Source organism: Amblyomma americanum, chromosome 1 (genome assembly GCF_052857255.1).
Source record: "Amblyomma americanum isolate KBUSLIRL-KWMA chromosome 1, ASM5285725v1, whole genome shotgun sequence".
NCBI lineage: Eukaryota > Metazoa > Arthropoda > Arachnida > Ixodida > Ixodidae > Amblyomma > Amblyomma americanum.
The window spans coordinates 511,764,677-511,789,272 of record NC_135497.1 but is presented as its reverse complement, the minus strand read 5'-3'; the positions used below and the strand labels follow the sequence as shown (position 1 = coordinate 511,789,272).

The 24,596-nt window shown below is 46.9% G+C and overlaps 1 protein-coding gene across 1 annotated transcript; it reads left to right on the top strand.

The window, feature by feature from the left end:
• On the top strand, positions 1-23,549 carry LOC144128388 (uncharacterized). Its single transcript, XM_077661757.1, has 8 exons — positions 1-276; positions 6,878-7,065; positions 9,144-9,306; positions 12,700-12,922; positions 14,728-14,782; positions 16,421-16,536; positions 18,086-18,467; positions 23,124-23,549. Exons 1-8 carry the CDS (start codon positions 132-134, stop codon positions 23,547-23,549), a joined length of 1,698 nt encoding a protein of 565 aa, XP_077517883.1. The 5' UTR covers positions 1-131.
• Positions 23,550-24,596: the final 1,047 nt, after the last annotated feature.

The window sequence follows — 24,596 nt, the reverse complement described above, 5'->3', positions numbered from 1 at the left end:
CTAGGTACCGCCTGCAACGTGTGACCTCTCTTCAGAGCTCGACATTCTTTTGAGTGGTACGGATGAGTGCATCTACTTTTTCGATTTGATGCCGCGATAACCACTGCGCATTTTCCTGTCGCTTGCAGACAATGGACGACAGTGACTGGACCTGGGACGGGGACGGCTTCCAGCCGACCAAGAGGCCGAAGCTCGAGGGGTCATCCTCGACCAGGAAGTCGAAGCGTCCACGACGAAAAAGATCGGGAGGAGATCGCAGTCGAGCCAAGCCTCGCGGTAAGTGGTGCTGGGCGGATAGCCGCCATATTGACCTACTTTTTCGACCTGCGCGGGCTTTCAAGATGACCGGGACCGGGTCGCGCTAAGCCTATCTGTACGGCGTCTGCGGTCTGTTACTGCAAGTTTTTCGCCTTTGCGCTAATATTTACGCGCGCTTCTTATCGGCGCTCGCTCGCGCATTTGCGCGGATGCTTGCGATGACAACGGTATTTCATTAGCGCCGGCTTAGCTGCGCGAGATGATGAAGGCTCGCATGGCGCGAGCCATCCGCCGCTCTTGCCAGGGCACGTTTCGGCCGTTCTTCTTGAAACATGGCGTAAGGATTTGAGGGCGCCATGTTTAGCGCGCTGGGCAGGCGTAATTTTTTTTTGTTCAGCTAGTTTGGCCACATCCTGTATTAGTTTTTATGTTATGATTAGCGTTTCGGTAGATTGAGACACGACTGGTTGAGTTTTTTTATTTAATTTTCATTGCTCTGATTCATTGAGTGACTGACTGGTTCAATCATCACTGAATTATTTGACTTATCGATAAATATGTATAGTGTATGATTGACTTAATTGATTGAGCGATCGATTTACTGAGCGACTGATTGATTGATGTGCTATATATATGGACATGGTTGAAAACGTGATTGTCCTTGTGTTCTTTCTTTGTCCGTTTGTCTTTTACGCCGCTATTCAAACATTTATTACAAGAAACTTGCCCCACTTTCTCCCATTAGCAGATGGGGTTTAACGTCCCAGTATTTAATATCTGTTCTCCGATTGCTGGCTTCTGTCCACCACACCTGATGGCCCTCAGTCAGTGTTCTGCGCTCGTGCTGTGACCCTGACTTGTACAGTCGTCCGCACACCCTTCTAGAGTGCAAGGTGTTCAGCAAGGAGTTCGAGCTGTAGAGAGGTCTGCGGACGACTGTACTTCCGCATTAGAGCTGGCTACCAGGTTGTCCCCTTTATGCGAGCTTATGAGCTCCTGGAATTCTTCGGGTGGTGGGTCTGTGGGGCAGTCCCGAAAGATGTGTTCTGTCGTGGCTCTCTCGCCACAAAGCTACGCAGGCTATGAGGATTGCGGTAGCGCAGTGAAGGGTTATGGATTAGTACCGACCAGCTGGTTCTCCTTAACGTGCGCTGGCATCGCGCAGTACACGAGATGCATTTGCTTCGCTTCCATGGAAGCTTACCTTCACTTGACCGATTGATCAGTCAATTGATCGGTTGATTGATTCATTCATTAGTTATTGACTATCAACTGATTGAACGAGTCATGTGCTATCTGATAGAATAATTGATTGAATTCCATAATTTGATCAACTGACCGAATTATCAGTGAATTGACTGATTGCTCGCATGATTGATTTGATCTATGCTGATCAAATGATCGACTTTTTATTCAGCGACATTGGCTATATTCTGTATTAGTTTTTATATTATTATTATTATTATTATTAACGCTTGGCCGATTGCGACATGACTCGTTGAGTTTAGTGATTTTTGTTCTGATTCATTCTGTAGTTGACTGATTGAATCATTACTGATTTTATAGTCAGAGTGATCCATTTATTAAGTTATCATTAGATTTATTGAATGGCCAACCGAATGATTTAATGCGATGTATTGGTCAAAATGCCGATTGATCAATCGTTTGCTTGACTGATTGACTGACTATTTTAATTTGTTGAACGATTGCCCGAATGATCATATATTTGATTGAATGAATGATCTGAATTATAGATATAATTGCCTGAATGATCCATTCATTAATCGATTAATCAAACTACTGACTGAATAATTAATTAATTGATCGGCTGAATTATTGATTGGATGATCGAATGATTGGTCTAATTTAATGTGCTGATCAAGTGACCGATTGATTAGTCGGCCAAATAATCAGTCAGTCATTTGGCTTCTTGATGAAGTGACTGATTTGTAGATTGTTTTAAATATTTAATTTGATATGCTCGTCAACTGCTCAACTGCGTAATCACCGATTCTTCCATTCATTCATTGAAGGTCTGACTGATTGATTGGTAGATTAGTCGATCGGCTGCTTGCTTTAATTTGATGTATTGACCAATTAATCAATTTCAGTAATTGATTTTTATTGATCTATTCATTCATTCTTGACTAATCGATTTTTATGGATTTGTTGATTCATTCATTGCTTGAGTGGATATCTAGATTATTTGATATAATAAATCAATGACTCTCTCTCCACTGAATAAGTTATTTGACTGATCGTTTTAGTTACTGTCATTGATTTAATTTCAGGTTCATTTAATTTTCTATGTTGTTCAACTGAGCAATTAATCAATCATTTAGCTGATTAGTAAATCAGTTGGTTAATTTAATTTGTCATTTTGATCATTTTGGCAATTGATCAGTCATTTGATTGATTGATTGATTGATTGATTAAATGAAAGCTTACCCTAGGCGCTTGTTTTCTGCTGCTTCGAGTTTTGAGCGTGCATGTTTGGGGAAAATTGCAGGCAATGGGTGGTCTTTGTATATAAACCAGCTACCACAACACTCTTCGCGTTTTTTTTCATTGCTGCTGTTTTTGTTTTCGTTGTTGCTTTTTTGTTCTTAATGCGCCTGGGTTTAGTTATTTTTCCTGTCTGTCCTGTCCGAAGCTGCCCTAGTATATTTAGCGTTTTTTTTGCGTCTGGAGTGTTTTACAGAGATATTTTTGCGCATTTTTCCTTGTATAGTGTGTTTCTGGGCAATGTCCCGTGCGACCATTGTTTTTTTTTATATATTCCACCCTGTGTTAGGCACGGTAGCTTGATGGGAGAAAAAAGACAGGGGATGTGCGGTGCGATGGCGGTGCACTACACGTTAAAGATTTCCAACTGGTCGAAATTATTCCGGAGCCCTCCACTATGGCACCTCTTTCTTCCTTCTTCTTTGACTCCCTTATTTATCCGTACCTCTAAGGCGTGCTTCAGGTATCCACCGAGATATGTGATATGTTACGGCACCACTTCCTTTCGTCAAAACGAAAAAAAAAATATTTCGGAGAGTTCAGCCTATCGGTGCTGAGGATTGATCTTGGTATGCCAGAGGTTTGTTATATTGATCACTTTTTGGGATTTAAATTAAAAGCGGACGGCACCTGGACCCAATCGAATGCAGAAATTCGCGTGATTTTCGAGTTATCTCTCTAAATTCCCAATTTAGTCCGCCTTCCTTAGTCAACTTATCTGTTGGACTTAGGCTGAGGTAGATTTTAACGCGACAGCGTTTAGGAGCTCGTGTCACAGAAAAGGCGGTGTCGTCGGCGTCGGCGTCTTTGGCAGTGAGCGAAGAATGGGGCATCTCGGTGGACACCTGAACCGAAAGGGAAGTGATTTTAACGCGACAGCGTTAAGAATTGATTGATTGATTGATTACTAGATTGATTAGTTGAATGAATGATTAATTGATCGATCGATCGATAGATAAATCGATCAGTCAGTCAATCAGGCCATCAATCCATCAACAATCAAATTCCGTCCATTACAGTGCGCTTCACGTGCCCACATCGATCGATCGACTGATTGAGCGATCGATTTACTGGTCAATTGATCAACTGACTGATCATTTATTGATCATCGATCGATCGGTCGATTGATTTTTTCTTTCCTTACGGCGCGATCCGGGTGTCCAGCGAGAAATGTGAGACAGGCGTCATTTCCTTTACCCGCCGCGGTAGCTCAGTGGTTAGGGCGCTCTACTACTGATCCGGAGTTCCCGGGTTCGAACCCGACAGCGGCGGCTGCGTTTTTATGGAGGCAAAACGCTAAGGCGTCCGTGTGCTGTGTGATGTCAGTGCACGGTGAAGATCCCCAGGTGGTCGAAATTATGCCGGAGCCCTCCACTACGGCACCTATTTCTCTTTATCTTTCACTCCCTCCTTCATCCCTTCCCTTACGGCGCGGTTCAGGTCTCCAACGATATATGCGACAGATACTGCGCCATTTCCTTCCCCCCCCCCCAAAAAAAAAACAATTATTATTTTTATTTCCTTTCCTTAAAAGCAATTCGTTTCATTTTCCTTCCGTTACGGCCCGGTTCTCCGCCGAGATATGTGAGACAGGTGTCCTTTCCTTAAATTGTCCAACGGCCCATGCGTCGCGCCGAACGGGAGATGGCGTTCGTTGTACTGACACGCTGTCGCGACTCACTCTTGAAGACGAACCTTAAGCGTCCTCCGATTCTTTTGAGACATCCGGGAGACACCTGACGCTGTTGCAACGAGTACTCAACTCTCTCTTTCTGACCACATAAAAATCCTGGCATCTTACACGTATCTTTTAATAGAGTCAGTGGTAAGGCTCTATAAAAACCCGAGAACTTCACAAGGCGCAGGCGATGTTCAAACCTATAAAAAAACACTGAGTTATGTGTTGTTTTTCATATATATTTTATTTCTTTGCTATTTCATATACTACTTTTATTTTAGTACTGTGTTAATTTAAGGAAATCCTTCACCATAAGTTCCACAGCTCAGTGCTCCAGTGACTTTACGATTATTATTTCAACAGCTGCCCCTTTGGAGTCTGGCGAGCTTTGTTGCCGAATCTTAGGTTTACTACATCGGTCATGATATTATCGAGTGAAAGGTTTAAATCATTTGCTGTAGACAAATTTTTTGAGAGGCAGTAAATAGCCTTCAGTTTCTTTCGCTGGAAAGTGTGTGAATAAATTTACCCGAAGCTATATACTATAACGAAGACTACACTGCGTTTCCACACGTAGTGATGTTGGGGAAACCTGCTCATCAGCCATCGAGGTCGTGAGTTCGACTTCCGGTAGCGGCGGCTGCCTGCCAGAGCTTTATGCAGCTTTTTTAGTCGAGCAAGAAAAACTACCCATATCATGAGGGTTCAGCACTCAGCACTGCAGCCTGTTTTTTTTTTCGTGAATTGCATTCTGTTCACGCGGCGCGGTGGCTCAGTGGTTAGGGCTCTCGGCAACTAATCCGGAGTTCCCGGATTCGAACCCGACCTCTGCGGCTGCGTTTCGATGGAGGCAAAACGCTAAGGCACCCGTGTAATGTGCGTTCTCAGAGCAGGTTAAAAGATTCCCGGGTGGTCTAAATTATTCTGGAGCCCACCACTACGGGACCTCTTTCTTCATTTCTTCTTTCACTCCCTCCTTTATCCCTTCCCTTACGGCGCGGTTCAGGTGTCCGCCTAGATGTGAGACAGATACTGCACCATTTCCTTTCCCCAAAAACCATTCTTAATTTTCTGTTCTGTTCATCAGTCTCTCCTTCATCCCTTCTCTTACGGCGTGGCACAGGTGTCCGCCAAGGTGTGAGACTGATACTGCGCCATATCCTTTCCGCAACAACCAATTTTCATTTCCACTAGTAACGCGATGTACACGAATTCGGAATTGCTATGGTAATTTCTAGTTTTCAGTGCCACACAGTAAGAAGTGGCAGCCCTGGGAACTAGAAGCCCTTGTCCAGATTTTCTGATCTTTAAAAATTCACCTTCGCTAAACCTGATTGAGATTCCCGCGCTTCGAACATTTGGTTATGTGCTGGAAAATGCCAAGCATAATGAAACATATCAAGCGTCCAAAGCACAGAGGAAACTTCTACATTGCCGCACCACGTAGTTACAGCGGGTGTCTCGCCTAAAATGCTCTGCATGTTTTAAAGATAATGTAACAGGGGCTTTTTGATTTAGAAGGGCACTTTTTTTCAGTATACATGGTCAGCGGCGTTGTGCGTCAGAATAAACCTAAGACGTGCTAACTAGTAGCCTAGTTAATAGTTAACTTTTTGCTGTTACTCTTACTACTACCGTTAGTCTCTTTTTTATTCTTCAACCCACTATAAGTAAGATCTATATTGGCTTTTAGAATTTCAAAAACCCAGTTACCCTAGGCGCTGTGGTACGAAAAAATTTCCTTAGTTCGACAAGGTACATGCATTGGAGGGGTTCCTTTGCCTTCAACCTTCTCGAAAGCGCATCTATTTTGGCACGATATAGGCAAAGTTTGTTGGGCCACACTGCCGAGGGTAATTGCGTTGTTAAAATTCTAAAAAAAACTGTATAGATTTTACTTCAGGTAGGCTACAAGTTTCTCACTAAATAAGCAGACCAACAATAACAGTTAGAAAACTACCTATCAAATATTAGTTAAGCAGCCTAATAATTAACGTTTCTTGTGCTCTGATGCGCTACACCCCTGAAAATGCAATGGCGAAAAAGCGCTCTTCTAAATAAAAGCGCCTATTTAAAAATCAGTGCAAAACACCTTAGTTGCAACACCCTGTATATGTGCACGGCCATCCCTTAGGCCCCTCTGTCTATATTCGCCGCCAGTATTTATTTTTCCGCGGATAAATGATAGCTTTCTCGTCGATTCCATGCAAGGCATGCGTCTCGAAATCATAAACGACGAAATAGTCATAGAAGTGTATGAGCAAAGCTACACTGTAAACAAAAAGCAGTAAAAAGGGAGTAAGCTGCCCTCCAGCGCACTCTAGAGGGCAGCTCACTTTCTTTTTAGTCCCACCTCGGCATATTAGTGTTTACAGTGTAGCGCGCAGGGTGAAGTGCCCCGCAAACCAACGCCTGCTATCCCACGCTTTAACGCAGAGCGCTCGAAGCACCCCCTCAAGAAAAATGAAGAATGTGGCGCGAAAAGGGGACGCCGTGGCCGGGATCGCGTCCCCACGAAGGAGAAGAAGAAGCTGGGCTCGTCGGCCGTTGCCCAGCCGCCACCCGGTACCACGATGGAGTGCGGCCACGTGCCCAATACAGAGGAAGAGCCGCCGGCAGTGGTGGTGAGCCAGATGGCATTCCTCTATCTCGCGTCCTGGAAGCACTAGCATGTAAAGCCTTTGTAGAAAATGTACTATCGTCATGGAAAGAAACGCTAACAACGAAGCGCCTACATGCTCCTGTGTTCGACTTTATTCCATCGCGCTTTTACATCGCCCCCTTACAAAATCTTCTTTAGAGTCTATAGACTGTCTATAGACTTCTGTCTATGGAGCCTATAGACTCTTTACAGTCGAACCCTGCAGAAGAGACGATTGGCAATAAAAATACTATAGACTTTCTATAGGCAATCTACAGATTTATGGTCATACTTTTTCGGCAGACTTTTGTCTGTAGATGGTCTATAGACTATGATTACACAAAAATAAACATGTATAGAAAGGCAGTATAGTCTATAAGATGTTTGTAGACTATGTATACACAATTTCTGTAGGGGGTGACAGCAAAACACGTTAGGCCCGTCCATGATACATTCCAGGAGGAATCTAACGTCTTTGTCGTACGAGCGGGGTAAAAGCGCGATGCAAACAAATTCAAACAGCGCAGCGTGTAGCCGTTGCATTGTTTGCGCTTCTTTCCATCGCGATAGTACAGCTCCGGGGGGTGGGGGGGGGATGTGTTCGCTTGCTTCTAAGACGCCTAGTGGGGCTCTCTAATAATTCCTCCTAGGATTCCTAAGCTAAGGACGAGTAAGAACACGAGCTCCTACAACCATGGAGGCATTTAGAACGCTGAAGAGTCAGAACCAGCCAAAACGCATGCGCAGAAGTATACCCGGTGAGCTGTATATTCTCGGCGAAGGAGTGTTCGCTGGAGGCATTCGAGAGCTGGGCAGAATTACGGCACTGATGACGTGGTAACAATCTCGTGGCAGTCAGAAACTACAGCTGAGTTACATGCGGTCCATTCCTCGAGAACGGTGAAAACAATGAGCCGACGCTGAGGCAGCGCTCGAATATCGGCGTTAACACATCTGACATAGGTCGCCGGTTCGAATCTCTGCCAGGACGTTGGTTCTAACTTGACTAGTAAGTTTAAGCTGCACCGAGCGCGACATCGTGTGCCACAACCACGAACACTCGGGGACAAACGGCTGAGCCGCAATACTCATACAACAGAGGCGTTCAGTGGGGCTAGTTCGTACAGATGCATCTTTTGTAAAACAGTGCGAACAACGTCGGAAAAAAGCGCGAAGGACACGGGACGAGCGCTGTCCCGTGTTTTTCTTGTTCTTGTGCGACGTTGTTCGCGCTGTTTTACAAAAGATGCTCATATGAAGGTTCGTAAAGACGTGGAACTGGGTGCATATAGTTCGCCGGTTCGAATCCCTGCTGCGAGCTAAGCTCTAACCGTACTAGTAAGTTTGTGTAAAAATGGCTGAATTTTGCGACGCCATCAGGAAAATTCTGCGGCAAATTGTTTTCCTTTTAACCCAATGTCAGGAGTGCTGCCCACTTTGACGCCTGCCGGAGGGATATATACACCGGTCGACTTAGTTTAATTCTCATTTGTGGTGCTCAGGCATGACGCTGTCGCCTGTTATTATTTAATTCCATTATGTAACCACCTCGGTTACCATGGCAGCCAGTGGTTTACGATTTGCTTTATAACGCGTAACGCTGTGACCCGAAACGCGAGAAGTAGAGCTTCCCTCTCTATGTGATGTCGTTGCTACGGAGGCCGCCATCTTGTATTCTATCCGTGGAATCAGCACCACTCGGAGGCCGACCAGTAGAGTTAATGGTCAAAAACTTCTGGCCGGTCATCGCAGCAAGGGTCTGAAATAGCGCATGCCATCTCTTCTTAGCACTGGGGGGCTTATTATGGCGCGATCTAAGTACAGCGCGCCGTCGGATGGTTGGCTTCAAACCAACGCCGTCCGCCACCAATGCGCGTAGGCTGTGGTTGTGCTTCTGCTTCGTTCACAAAATCACCGCTGCCTAAGCTGCTTGGCTGAGTCTTTCCCGTCTCGGCCTAATGTAACGCAAGCATTTCTTTCATGGCTGCATTGAAGTAACCTAAGCTGCACGGCAGAATCTATATCCTATGTCTAATAACCTCGCCTGTGTCTTACTCGCAGTACAACGAAGACCTATTGGAAGACCTTGCCAGGGAGTACTTGGAAACCATCAAGCCGGACCTGAGCACGGTCGTAAGGCTCAAAGGGAGGGACTCTTCCCTTACCAGCCACAGCCGCCGGTCCCGCTCCTTGGGATACGTGGATACCACGAAGAGGCGCCGTGGTGAGAGACTTGTGCCTCTTTCGAACACAACTTTCGTGATGATCAGAGTTACTGCGCAAGTACCTAGAGCTGAGCTTAGACCTGTGAAGTTGTTGCAGAAGGCATCCAAGTTGGGCGGCAAAGCCTCACTTCATGTTTGCAGGAGATGCTTTGCGGGGACGGGGAAATCTTCGAGAGGTTACCGTCGACAGTCTCATTCCCCCATATTTTACCGTGGACACTGCTCGTTTATGCTGGGTGTTTCACTTCGGAATTTGCACAATTTTTAAAAACAAGCTTCCAGAGTTAAAAGATCACTTTTTTGGCATAGCATTGTCAGTGGTGTAATACATCAGAAAACAGTTGAGACGTGCTACTAGCAGGCTGGTGAACTAATTCTGAATGGTTAACTTTTTAACTATTTACGGTGCGTTACTTTTTTATTGATGATTAATTAGAACAACCTGACCGCCCTAAACTGTTGCCGACTCCAACACCGAACGTGCAATATGTAAATGAGTTTGGATACTGCGGCCTCGAATGACTCACGCTTGACGTGAGCTAAATAAAACCGGCGCCACAGGGTGCAAGCTGTAAGAAAGGATATCTCCAAATATTTTATATTCTACGTTAAACAATGATACTGGACGGTAAAACAAGCCAACAAGACAGGCGTCAAGCAATGCAAAAACGTATTGTGGAATTTGCTACTCAAGCCATACCGTGATTCAGTGTTTTTCTGGGACATACTGCAGCAAACAATCAAAACGGATATTGAGATTTCGCCTTAGAATATAAGGCTCTTCCCGGCCCTGATAAACTCCGGGATTCCGTGCTATCTCTTAATGATGACTGGACTTTTTAGCCTGCGGAAGAACCGCATGATGGATTGACACACAGATCCCCCTCTATCATCTAAGCCTCTGTTTAGTGAGCAGTGCGCCTTGGTGCGGGGGGTTTATGCGGCGTAGGACAGACAGCCTGAATGGTCGCCAATTCTTGACGCATGTGTATGCTTCCCGGCATTTTGGTGTGCTTATAGAGTGCAGTGTAAGAAGACATGAAAGTATGTGTCGGCATTGCGGAATAGTATGGTTGCCCGTAAAGCATTTGGTAGCGTAGCGGGCTTGATTTCTGTGCAATGGAGAAAAAATAATCGTGCTCTCACGCAGTGGGCAGCGAACCAGATCTATTTCCGCCGCGGTGGGTTCGAGTCTCAGTGGCGGCAAAACATTTAATTTTTAATTTTTTAGAGGTAGAGGTCAAGGCCTCAAATCGGCATTAATGTTTTACAGCCTTGGTCGTGAAGTTGAGCTTTGCCTCTAAAAGGTAATTAGAACACCATCTGGTTAGACCTCACCGGACAGTGCTTTAGCTATCTCATTCTAGTCTGTTACTGTGTGTCAAAAGAACGAAAACTTCTCTGCTTTAGCGAATATAGAGTCTAGAAGATTAAGGTTGCGATGCGAAATTTGTGTGGCAAATAATGAAGTTAAGTGGAATGAGCTCTCCAGATCGATTTCTATGCGTATTATCAAAAAGAGAAAAAGAAATTCTAACAAACATTTTTTTTGAACTTCTGACCGCTTATTACCAGTTGGCAGATTACCAGTTGTACATGGCTGCTGTACATTACATTTGCATCGTACTGTCGTTGCTTTACATAGCTGTGGCCTTTGTGCAAACGGCGCGTACACTCTAAACATGAATACGCCTATAGGAGAGTAAACAGGGAGTAAGCTCTCTACTAGCGCTCTTCATTTTATAAAAAAGGTTGTGGTGAAGGACAGTAATGGCTGCATTTGGGCGAGTTGGTTTTCCATTCTGAACGTAAAAGCGCAAAAAACACAAGGACACAGACTAAGGCAGACAACACGAGCGCTTACTTCCAACTGATTTTATTTCATGCAAGAAGCGAAATTTATACTCTTGATAAGTGTCTGCACATGCTTACAGGGCAATTACCGCAGAGTTATGACTGATACCAGTTATCATGTAACACATATGAAAGATGTCAGATATGCCATCTCTTTTTGTGACAGCAGAATTGATGGAGCACTTATGCAATCATCCCCAGCTCGCGCTATCTCCAAAGCTTCCACAATTTCTCGGGTAATTTGGCATTTGTACACGTAAAGGACTTTGCACTTGTGAAAGAGAGGACGACAACCCTCTTCAGTTCCGCGCACTCAAAGCTTATAAAAAGAAACATAGCTCGTTTAGGGTTTCTTAACTGTACAAAGAAGTCTTGTGAACATGCAATCGAAGAAAGCCTTCTCCTGCAGTCCAACAAATTGCAAGATGTGGGTTATCCGTTACACCTGCTGGTTTCTGTGGCGGAAGGACTTGTCAAAAAGAAAAAATGGGAAGCCAAGTGCCAGGACGAGCCGGAAGAGAAAAAAGCCAATAAGAAATTTGCAGTCATTCCCTATAAACATAAGATTTCACACAATCTCAAAAAAATTGGTATCAGGGCAAACGTTGACGTGGTGTTCTCTGCCCCAAATAAGCTGATGTCATTATGTAAGCAAAGCACTTCAGGAAATCAAAGAAAAACTGGTTGCAAAATCAGGCATCAAAAGCCGTTTGTGAGATGCAGTGAAGGTGTTGTTTATAAAGTGCCCTTATCATGTGGAAAATACTATATAGGCCAAACGGGACGATGCCTGAACGAGCGGTTGAGCGAGCATGACTACGTTGTGAACAACAAAAAAGGGGGGCACATGAGCATTCATTGTTTAAAGTGCAAAAGTAAAAGTAAAGAGGGTTGTCGTCCTCTCTTTCACAAGTGCAAAGTCCTTTACGTGCACAAATGCCAAATTACCCGAGAAATTGTGGAAGCTTTGGAGATAGCGCGAGCTGGGGATGATTGCATAAGTGCTCCATCAATTCTGCTGTCACAAAAAGAGATGGCATATCTGACATCTTTCATATGTGTTACATGATAACTGGTATCAGTCATAACTCTGCGGTAATTGCCCTGTAAGCATGTGCAGACACTTATCAAGAGTATAAATTTCGCTTCTTGCATGAAATAAAATCAGTTGGAAGTAAGCGCTCGTGTTGTCTGCCTTAGTCTGTGTCCTTGTGTTTTTTGCGCTTTTACGTTCAGAAAGTGAAGGACAGGTTACTCGCTTTTCACTCCTTTCTCTTTTAGACTGTACCGTTGACGCGGCATTTCAGTTTATGCACTCTGCCACATTCGTCCTTTTGACCAGGCCGGATTTGTGAGACGCTGTTTAAATGCGTGCCCTGTCGCCCCATTCGAAATCCTTCCACGGTGATGAAATAAGGTGGGCCCTCTTGATAGAGAGAAGGCGCGCAATGCTTGGCTGCATTTCGCGTGCGAGGAGACACTTCCGCTAAGCCTCGAAATGAACTCTAACCGCGGCATCGCCGGGCGTGGCCGGGCAGCTTCTTCAGAGCCCGCCAAACGTTCCGGCCGCACCCGCACCATGTCCAGCCCCGCCGGCACGTGCACCGTGGCCAAGCTGCCTCCGGGTCCCCTGGCCGAGCTGCTCCCTGCTGGCACCATCGTCCGCAGGCCTCCGGGCAAGCTGGTGCAGCTGGTGGCGCAGGCGATCCATGAAAGCCCGCTACAGGTCCTGCGTGTACGGCACGTGTACGAGGCGTTGAAGTAAGTCCCTCGTTTTCTTTTTTGGGGGGAGGGTGTTGTGGAGACCTCCTGCTAAATTGCGACCAGCGGCTGCAGTAACGTTACTTGTGATTCAGTAAGAGCCGGCTTGACCTCCTGGTTTATACCAGTCCATGGTCGACAGTGGTTGGGCAGATGGTTGTTGATAATCACAAAGTGAACAACGGACGGGAAAGCGTTAGGGTGCTTGCCAATGTTTCGACAAAAGGACTCGCCTTCGTCTGGGCGAAGACAAGTATTCTTGTCGAAACATTGGCAAGCACCCAAAGCCTTTGTCCTCCACCGTTCAATTTATGATAGGCGCATACCACAGCATGAAGTACCGTGTCATAAGCAATCGTCTTGTTCTGTACTTGGTAATAATGAATGGTGTGTGGTCTTGCCTAACCTTTTTGTCTTAGCTCTTCCTTTAAAGCGTCTTTAGCGTAACCCACGTAAAATGTAAGCTCAAGCAAGCTTTGGGTTCGGAAGCCCAAGTGCTTGGCTGGCCTCCTCTCAATGCACGGACATAAAATAACCGAGAAAAAGTATTTCATAGGTACGAGGATATCGGCGCTAACCCTGTTCTTGTCTAAGACCCCGTTAAATGATAGCGCGCCAACCCGCGTTATGGAGCCGAGTATCGCATGCTACACCAAGTTGAAACTACTGCTTTAGACTCTAAACATAAGGGAGTGAAAATGGAGTAGGCTTCCCTTTAGGGCACACAGGCAGGGACACTTCATCGCGCAATAAATTTTTTGTCCTCTAGGGCACTCCCATTTACAAAAAGATTGGTGCGGCAAAAAACCGCTTACTCCCTTCTTACTTTCATATAGGCGTATTCATGTGTAGAGTGTGTAAAACCTAACTCTCGTCTTTAGCAGCAGCGCGAAGCATATGCAGAGAAAGTCAAAACGCGATTAGCTGCGATCAGCGCTTCAGGTTTTGGTCACTGTATGCGAGGCGCAGTTGCGGCGAGTCCTGACCTCCTGCCCACAGGGAATTCCCTCGTATGCGGGATGCACAGGGTTCGAATCCCTGTACCGGCGAGGGCTCAAACGGTTTTCTACTGACTACGGCTCTCGCACGGGTGGAGCACATGGATAACCTAGCAGACATGTCCGCTTATGTTCGCGCTGGTTGGTTGGAGCCCCAAATACGCATCTGGCTGCTGTGTGACCACGGATCTGACCCGCGTTTCCTGTCATGTTATTTGAGCTGAAACCGCGAGTCGCGTACACGTGAGGAGACGATCATTAGCTGATACTGAAAACGATATTTTAATGAACCTCTGCCGGTTACATGACTACGGCCACTACCGTGACTGCTTGCTTCACGGTCACTTGGCTTATGACAACAGGGCCCAGTTACAAGCACCACACTCTGGTCATAGTTGCCAGCACTAGACTACACTGGAAACACCACATCGCGTTTGCCATCGAGTAAATAACCGTAATCTAAGCGTGAATATGACAAAAGTTGTCCTGTAGGGTTAAATTCTGAGGTATTTCTAAAAGGAGGAACCACGGCTGTGTTTGTGCTGAACGGGTATGGCAGCATCTACGCAACTAGCGAGATGCGAGGCGGCGGAGACAGCGTCTGTCACTTTTATCAGAAAAAACAGAAAGACATGGCCTGTGTACGCCACACTCATGTGCCACCTTCAGTGTGCGCCAGCTTCGGTGTATAGAGGCATGCTCGAGTGTGTGTATTGTCATTGAGAAACTGCAGTTCCGGGTCGAATGTTCCCGTGTGTTTCTTTGACGGCGTTCTCCCTCTTTTTTGTTTGTTCCCCCAATTTGCAGGAAGAGATATCCATATTTCATGTTTATGGATAAGAAGGACGAGACAACCTGGAAGGTGAGCAAAGCTCCGAGATTGATTCAAAAATCTTCACTGATATGCGGTTTTCCATTTGGGCACTGAAACTCCCTTGGACGTCCTGGAGGCAATTAAGACGTCCTCCGGACGTTCAGTGGAGTTTTAGTGCCCATTGGGTGTGCCAGAATTTTTCACCTGAGAGAGCGGAGAGCTGTCACTCTCCTTGTGGGATAGTACTTGGCGAAAAAAAAAACAACTTCGGGGTAAGAAAAGGAAAAGTGCACAAACACGAAAATAAAAGTTCCATTATGAAACTTCAGCAAACCAATTTCTAGTGATTTATATACCATTAGATTTTAAGTATGACTCAAAGAACAGTGTTTTGTAGACAGCTAAGCAAAAAGTTTAACGCTTGGTTTGTGTACAGGTACAAGCCGTAACAAATTCGCACTCGATGATCACAACGTGCGGTACCTCTTGGCACTGAGCTTGAAAAGAATACTACAGGGACTTTGGGAGCCACTCAGCGCATTTGGGGTTTTTAGTGAAAATAGATTATTTGCTTCTTCGTCGCTATACTGAAGTTGGAGCAAACGCAGCAAAAGATACATTGAGAAAAGTGGTATAAGAAAAACTTTTTTTTCGCCCATCCATTCGAACTGTTAATGGCAGTGATGAACAAAGCTTCGCTATCGCATGCTAGATGTGAACGAGTGTGTAGCATACAGTCGAGAGACCTCGAAAACTAAAAGCGCTGACGTCGTTTGAAAAATGGCCGGTCTCGGCGACATCTGAATTTCATATTTTAGCTTTCTAATCTAACAAAGACTCCTTTTCCAGTTAAAGCAGCCTATTTTTCAATAGAATGGGGTTATCTATAGTTACAGATCAGCTTAGTTCGTCCATTGATTACATTGGTTACAAATGAACAGCTGCGTGTCATACTGCTGGAACAGTCGCGAGTAAAAAAGATTAGTACAGTGACGTCACCGGAGCGATGAAAATAGCACCGCGTGGTGAAGCGGCGCCATGCTTTGTGAACACACCTAGCACTTTAGTTATCGGCGTGTTCTTAGCCCCAGCGCCAAGTGTTCCTGTATGCCACTCCTGTGGCACGTCCCTAATTCCAATCTTCTTTACTCGTGGCTGTACAGTCTTCGTCACGATTAGCGGGAACACGAGAACTCATTAATGGCATCGCGTAGCACAAGCCCGTTCTAGTGGGACTGCCTGGGATATATGTGCAATGTGCGCCTCTCATGCCCTGTTCATGTACACGCTGTTTCCTCGCAGCGCCGCTAGAATGCATTGGTAGTAAGCGAGGCCGCGTGCTAGCGTGTTCCCGCTAACCACGATGAAGGGAGTGGAGACCTCCACACACACACACTTGTCAAGGAACGCTCGAACGATGGACCGGGATGCACCGGCGGTACTTGAAAGTGCCATAGGGCTCGAAACATCGCCATATCGGGCATAAACATTCGCATGAATCATGGCTTACTTGTCGTGTCTCTCAAAAAGTGCATCGAGCCCGGCAAGTAGCGACGAATGTCACAAGCGCACAACACACCGCACCGTTCTAGCGTTCTGTAGAGAAGTGTGTGGATATGTCTTTGCCTATGAAACCGGAGCCACTTGTTTGAAATGAGTGACCCACTCCTGTGTCCACTGTCGCAGAGCTCTGTCCGGCACGCCCTCTCCCAGCGATGGTTTAAGAAGGTGCACACGCACCCACCGGACAGAAACGCCGCGCGTGGCAAAAGCAATTTTTGGGAGATCAACTACCACAACAGGTACGCATCGCCTCAAGTGCGCCTACGGAATGGTGGGCTGCGGAGGCATAGAGCGGCGAGCTTCGATGGCCGACGCCTCGTCTGAATGCGATAGCATCAGAAGCGTCATCGGGTAGACAGTTACTGGCTGCAGGGAAGTGACATGTTTAGATGGGAGCATTCCCATTTGCTGGAATGAATTGACATCACCAGATGGGAGCATTCCCGCCTGCTGTAGAGAAAAAACGTCAGCAGACCGGTGGTGACGTCACATCCGCTAAAGATAGACATCAACAGCTGCTGATGCTATCGCACTGCCAACACAAAATGAAAAATAGGCGTCCCTGTGAATTTTTCTTTTTTTTGTGGTGGTTGGGCGAGGCAGTTCTGGCTAGTAAAATGCCTCATCCTATGATCGTTGCTCTCTCCTTCGCTGGACTTCCGGCATACTGTGCACTCACTGTGCGAAGGCTATGTGGCGCACCCTGATTGTAAATATATAGCACGGAAAAGGGGAGAGAAAATTTTTACGCTTTTAGTTTTTCTCAAGCCGGCAATTCATAGAGGAGAATTTGCCGCGGCCATCCTGCAGGCAGCAGACATCTTTGACCGCAACAGCTTGTGAAACCCATTGACTGGCCGTGTTCTTACCCGAAAGGAAGATGTGCTCTAGCTCATTAGATGACTTTGAAGGAATATTAACGAGAACAAAAACACACCCCACACACGGAAGGAGACCAGGACCCACACAAACCTCCTTATCCTCCTATGCCTTCTCCTCTTTCCAGCCGCCAAGGCGGCTCAGTGGTTATGGCGCTCGGCAGCTGACCCGAAAGACGCTGGTTCGATTTCGGCCGCGGCGGTCGAATTTCTATGGAGACGAAATTCTGGAAAGCCGTGTGCTGTGCGATGTCAGTGCACGTTAAAGAACCCCAGGTGGTCGATATTTCCGGATCTCTTTATTACAGCGTCTGTCATAGCCTGAATCGATTTGGACGTTAATCGCCATAAACGAAACCAAACCTCCTTACCTTGTTTCCGCGTCTTTTTACCCTAGTTACTATCCCCTCCGGCTGGGAGCAGGCAAAGCTCCGCTCGCCATTGCGGCGCATCACTCTTGTCTTCATTGGGTATTGCGGCCATTGCACACTGTGACATGTTGCGCGCTAGCACCCCTTGAAAGATGGAGGAGTGTGAGGACGAAAGAAGGAAAGCTATGCTTTCGGTGGGTCGGTGCTTCGACGAAACACGAAGCCAGTGACAACGAATACGAACGTCACTTCGTTCTTTTCATTTCACTTGTTGGTAACATCGAGGAATCGCTGAAATTACATATTGGAGTGGTCAAGTTCATGGCATATTAAACAGAAAATAAGAAACCCGGCAGAAAAGCGAAGCACAAATTACTGTGGCGTTTTGCAATGTTAGCTAACTTATTTTTAAAATACTGATGGTGTTCAGGACGAGTGGTTTGGGGTAGCGGCTCTAACGCCTATAGATGTGCGATAGACAAAGCTCTCTGAACAGCCCTCACACCCTCCCACTTCCATCCTAACCGGTGCACTTGCAGGCCGCGCGGATGGGCCATGCCGGAGGAGGAGGAAATGTCGAGCACTGGCTTTGGGGAGTCCCCAGAGTCTACGCCGTCCGTGTGGTCGCAGGACCTGGACATGGAGCTTGACCTGCTGCCGCCCTTGCAGTCTCCTCCGCCCCAGCAGCAGGCGTGCACACCTTATCAGGTGTTGCTGTCGCCACAAACGGCGATGCAGAGGCAGCAGCCGCCTGTGGCGCGGCCTATGCCGACCCATTCATCAGCGCCAACCCTCCAGTCAAGCAGCGCGGAACCCTCCTTGATGTCTCCCCTCTACATGCTTCACATGTCGCCGCCGGCCTGGTGCACCGGCATGGACGAGATTCCTGTTGGCAGCGAGTTGGGCCCGCTTTGTGCTCAAGTACGTACTCGGCAGCATCGACGAGATTCCGATTGGCAGCCAGTTGGGCCAGCTTTGTGCTAAAGTATACATACTCGGCAGATGTAGTCAGGTGGGCAGACGACGTTAGGAAGTCTGCAGGAACAGTGTGAACCACAACAGTATCCGCCGCGGTGGCTCGGTTGTTAGGGCGCTCGGCTACTGAGCCCAATTTCCTGGGATGAAACCCCGCCACGGCAGCTGCGTTTCGATGGAGGCAAAACGCAAAGGCGCCCGTGTGCTGTGCGATGTCAGTGCACGTTAAAGATCCCCAGGTGGTCTAAAGTATTCCGGAGCCCTCCACTACGGCACTTCTCTCTTCCTTTCCTCTTTCACTCCCTCCTTCATCCTTTCCCTTGCGGCGTGTTTCAGGTGTCAAATGATAAATGAGACAGATACTGCGCCATTTTTATTTCCCCCCAAAACCAATTATTATTATCGTGGAGTCAAAGGCTAATGACCTCTCGAGGGTCATTTAAACATCCCGCAATATTAACACATAACAACAGTGATTATGTCACAACACAGTTCCTCATTGGTCTTCATGGACGTGGCGTCATTCCACTACCTGTACGCAGTGCTTGCGAAGAGATAAAAATTGCTGCTGGCTCAGCTCCGGTCAAACCTGGTATGTGCGCGATAGCTGACCCGAAGAATACGCAGCTTCGCTCACGGCTTGTCGCTGTCATTTTTCCGCTTCTTGACGGCGTCGTTTGGAGAGCCGTCCCTCTCGTTGTACGGCGTCTCGGCCGCGCGCTTGGCATTCACGGCTTTTTGGGCTCGTTGTTGACTCGCCTTATACCACGCCACGACTTCGGGATCTGTCGACGTGGCTTCCCGCAGTCGCCGTTGATGTCGGTCGCAGTATACACGCCGACTTTCCGCTTCTTCGCCCATTGTTCATCTGAAGAACGAGCGTTTCGCATCCTATGCTTATCAAGGGGCCGAGCAATGACGCGCATCTGTTGCGCAACTGCGCATGCGCGATGCAACGATGCGTAGTCGTTGGCAGCTGCTGCGGCGATGCCGCAACTTTGACGTCACGAGTGGCGTACCTGTTGCTCGGCGCATGCACACTAGCGGCTCCTGCTCGACCCTGTGCCTTGGCTTTACATGGCGTAGTCAAGCTTTTGTTTCAATATTGCTTCGAAAACTATTGCGCTGATAAGGAAAATGGTCGAGCCTGTACTCGAAGCGCTGCCCTTTGGTCGTGAGCCGGGCACGCTACCCCTGGTCCAGTAAGAAAAATTCGTCCGAGTTGGTTCAAGGGAGACCTTGTGTCCTGAGGTATATCACGAATTTAAAAAAGATCTAGAATAAAACAAGTAAGGCTACTGATACACCATTGCTAAGCCCAAAATATTGCGCGAAAGCAGTTTCCTGAAGGTGGACACCACCGCCACGTACCTCAAAGTACAATAGTGGTATCCACTGACCCAGGGAGCCAGTTACACATGCTACTCAAGAGGGTTCACACACGTAGACTAAGGAGACACATCCAGTTCAGTTCAGTTTATTACCTTAAGGACCCCCGTGGGGGTATTACATAAGGGGTGGATTATACAAAAAAAATAAGTACAATGGTTGCCATGTGGGTTCAACATACAATATGATCTGTTAGTGCTTTGGAAAAGTTGGATGGGCAGGTGATAGCGGCGATGCTGTGGGAAAGGCCGTTCCAATCTAATGCTGCTCGGGGGAAGAAGGAGGCAGCGAACATGGTCGTATGCGTCCGAGGCCGGGCAACTTGAAGAATGTGACCAGTGCGATGCGATCAAAGAAATCAAATAAGGACCAGTGACAGTATTTTCGAAGTGATGTGCAAAAAGGACCCCAGGACCCGTATGGCAGAGCTGTGTCCCCAAATTTTTTTTTGTAGGGGGCTTAGATTGGCTAATGATAATGGTTGCGCTCTGGATATTATAAATATCTCCACTACCTAGTAGCAGGAGATCAAAACACGTGTTCTTATGCTGCTCTTGCAGAAGACTTCCACCTAATTGAGTTATTCCGTACCCTTCAAGAGAGCAATGTAGAGCATGACGGCAGGCCTTTCTTGTGGATAACGAGTCCCCTGCTCCGCTCACACTGTGTGGTATCCTTCCTCTCTTCAGAATGCACAGAGCCGTTTGAAACGCGTGGTGATTAGGATTGGTTTTTTGTGGACTTGACTGTCATCTCCTTGGCTGTCGTAATTTCCGCAGAGTCCACAGACGTCAACTAACGCAAAAAACTACTACCCACGGACAGCCTCCGCCTCCTAACATCCACCCAGAAAGCTACGCAGTTGTTATACAGGATGGTTCGCCTAAGCCGTTACATAATTTTTTTTCAATATGCTTTTTGAGTCAGAGTCCTTATCTCGCCTTAGCAACGCCAGCGTTGTAGTACACTAGAATACAGTGGAGACGTGCTAAATATTAGCCTCGTTAACTAATACTGTCACGTAGGCTATTTCCGTAGGTTAACAGCCTTGCAGGTAGATCAAGGACTAAGCCCGAAGAATTAGGCGCCGCAGCGGTCAGCAAAAGCGGCCGAGGAGAGAGCACGAGCCGCGCACTTGTTTACCTCAGTAAACATTGCAAATGCCCTCGCGGGTATTTGCCGGGATCCCCTTCTAAATTTCTACCTTCACAGATCTGACCTGGCGGCTTCCCCATTGTGCCTTTTTTGTGCCGAACCTGAGACAATAGATCACTTCCTGCTGTTCCCTTCTAAATTTCTACCTTCACAGATCTGACCTGGCGGCTTCCCCATTGTGCCCTTTTTGTGCCGAACCTGAGACAATAGATCACTTCCTGCTGTTATGCCGCCGCTTCTCTCATATGAGGAAGCGTCTTTTGCAAACTCCATTTCATCAACTCGGCTTGCCTGTGTCTTCCGGAGTTGTTCTTTCTATTGGCGCTTCTTTGCTTGGCTGAAGAGATAGGTGTGTGCGCTCTGCTGTGCAAAATTTTCTTCAAGAAACGCAGCGACTCCCATTCTAATTTCTTTTTCCGTCCGTCAGTACGACATTGAAACACTACAGGCATTGTATACTATTATGTACATTTAGCCATTGTCCCATCCTCGATCTCCAAGTTAACAGGACCCCTGTCCTTCCGTCTTCCCATCTATCAGAACACATACTATTACCACTCCTTCTCCCGTCAAAACTTTCCTGTATCCAGCAATTAACTGCCTGTATCTTGGCCATTCCCCTGTAGTGGGCATGTGCCTGCAACGTCTGAGGCCTTCCTTCCTTCCCTCCCACTCGGGGGGATTGGCCAAGGTGTAGTGGCATAAACAAAGAAATTTCGTTAGGAGATTACGACAAAATTATTTTACCATCAAGCGTGAATTTTGAAAAATTTATCAATAATAACGACAGAAGAATATTTAATGTTAAATAACAGACAGAATTCTGGTGAATACAGAAGAGCTCGAAGAATATTAATAGAATGTCCAAAATCCTCGTTGTTCCCTTCAGCGCTGGAGGTAATATTGAATATTTACTTGCTTAAGAGTTGCAGTTCGGCTTGTTAATTATTGCGAGGTATGTTGCCCACCGTAAGTAATATGATTATCACTTTCTAGAATTGTGAAAGCGCTGTTACTCTTGGCTCTGCCTCCCCAACAAATGTCGTCACATTGCGCGAAATACATGCGCTTTCGAGAAGCTTGCAGACAAAACAACCTGTCTAGTGCAAGAGTTCGAAAGAGGCAAAATTTCTTAGGCCACAGTGGCGAGGGTAGCCATTTTTTCATTATTTTTAAAACTGATATGGATATTATGGTGGACTACACGCCTTTGAATGATTAATGAGTTCAACAGCAACACTCACTATGTTAACTATTCTATACTAGTTAACCATTCGGCTAGTTAGCACGCCTTAGCTGTATTCTGACGTCCTGCACCACTGACAATGTTACGCCAACAAAATCATCCTAACTCAAAACGCCTATTTTTAAAAACTGTGTAGAATGTTAGGTGAAAATGTGCACAACAAAAGTACGCAGTAGACGTACGTGCAGTTACAACAGTATTGCATCCGTACACGAGAACGTTGCCATGTGGACCAATTGATATACTCTATTGGTCCGCGTAGCATGGAAGTCTACACCGCTGTTTATAAAATTGGGAACATTGCGCTGTAGCGGAAAAGTTTTGTAAATACACCGCCAGTGGACGCTGACTGTCAATTTTTCCAAGATTTAGTGTACAGGCTCCTATATTTGCGCGTTTGTTTTCCCTGCGCCGCTCACAATTGTATTGGCTAAGCACGATCACCTGATTGAAAAGCATCCATGTGACAGCCCATTCGGTCAGCTGGTGTTCTAGTGCTTTGCGGCATTTTATTTTGACGGAGTGCTCATGTTCAGTGAAAAGAATTTTTTCTTGTCAATAACGCGCAATTCCATCACAAGTGTTCGCTATTTCTTGAAAAAAAATTGTGAATTGTGGCGTTTGCAACACATGGCGCCACACATCCACTTGGCGAGTATTTTGTGCCTTATCTTTGCTCGCCGCAACTTACGCACAACACGCCGGTGGAACCGACCAGCGGGGGCTTTGGCCATTCTTCGCCACACCAGAAGCCGCAGCTGGCTCTTGCACAGGAACCGCATACGCGACCAGAACTCTCTTTTTCTCGTCAGGAAAAGCATCAAGAGCAAGAGGCAGTGATGCCTCAGGAGCAGTCCCTTCCGCGACTGGGACCATCAAATTCGCAAGAGGGAACCCTGCCGCATCCGGAGCTGCCTCTGCCCCCGCAGTTCTCGTGGCCACCGCAAGAGCCCCCACTGCCAGGAGGACCCACTTCGCCCCCTCGACAAGAAGAGACCGGGCCATGGGGTACGGGACCTGGATTCCGGCCGCGATCTGGGCGGCTACAATTGCCGGGGTGGCCATACGTAGGGGAGCCTGTGTTTGCGGCGATCGCCAACCCAAGGAGGGCCGTCATGATGGAGGACGGGACGTGGTACATCCTGGTGTATCCGGCGTTTGCCGAGAACGACGAATGCTTAGCCCGAGCCGTATGGCATTGGGAGGAAGGAACTCCCGCGGATGCCGTTGCACTGTAACCAAGCCTGCGGCACCTGCAGATAGCAGCCAGCACCTGGGCGACGGGCTGGCGCCTTCCATACTCGGGTTCCGACAGGATGATTTTCACGGCGTAACTGCGACCAGGGCAGTCATCTTAAGAGTCGGCATTTGTTATTAGAGAGATTTAGCATAGCGGTGACATATTAGCGTAGACGTATACTGGCTTACCGGACACCTCCTGCTCACCAGCATTGGCACGGTGGAGCCAGGCAGGGCCACTGTGCGTGCGCAGGCTGTGTCCTGTAAACTGGTATACACCTGCGCTAGTAAGTCTCCGCCAAGCTAAATCTCTCTATTAGCTTTCTCCACTACGCAAAAGAGAATGCGGGTTTCTTTTTAAATTTTTCTTTCTTTCGGAGCACGGGTGGAGACCAGTATCGTGTCCTCGTAGTACAAGGTAAAGCGGCGGTTAAAAGAAGTGGTTTTTCCCGTTACGTGTTTTTAAGACGTTCCTTAACACTTGGTCTCATAGTCAGGGTACAAATCTTGCGGTCACTCCGTGAGTGTCCGCGAAATTCAGGCGAACTATAACGTTTTAGACCCTGAACCCTCGGCTGTTTGATGCGCCGTTCAAGAAACTGTGTAGTCGTTTACGGCATTTTTTTTGCCTCTCGGAGCGAAGCTAGATTTCGATGGGGTCAACCCATCGCTGCTAGACAATGGCAGCTTTTACATGTTTTAATATTTCCTAGTATTTTTGATGATGCTGCTGCGTGATTAATTTTTCTTGCCAAGCATGAGGTGAATCATTTCTCTATCTGACCCTTAATGTCGTGTGCCTTATATCACTCGGCAGGCAGCACCTAGGTGATATATGGCACCTTTCTGAAGGTAGAGGTGGGAGTGATCCACTCCGACCGCTAGCTAGGTGCGAGTTCAAAAGTGGTCATCGTTTGCAGTCGAGTGCTGAAATATGCAATTTTTTTATTCTGGGCTTGCTCTATAATTTGGTTCTATGTTGGGTTGTAGATTCATGGCCCCAGCTGATTTTTTTTCAGTTTTCATGTTGGATGTTAATATAGTTC

What these genes read in the sequence shown, in the direction of transcription:
- LOC144128388 (XM_077661757.1), top strand. Translation starts at nt 132, where the DNA reads ATGGACGACAGTGACTGGACCTGGGACGGGGACGGCTTCCAGCCGACC. An exon ending in AAGAGCCGCCGGCAGTGGTG is followed by an intron (nt 7,066 to 9,143) that starts GTGAGCCAGATG and finishes TCTTACTCGCAG; the next exon opens with TACAACGAAGACCTATTGGA. An exon ending in CACGTGTACGAGGCGTTGAA is followed by an intron (nt 12,923 to 14,727) that starts GTAAGTCCCTCG and finishes CCCAATTTGCAG; the next exon opens with GAAGAGATATCCATATTTCA.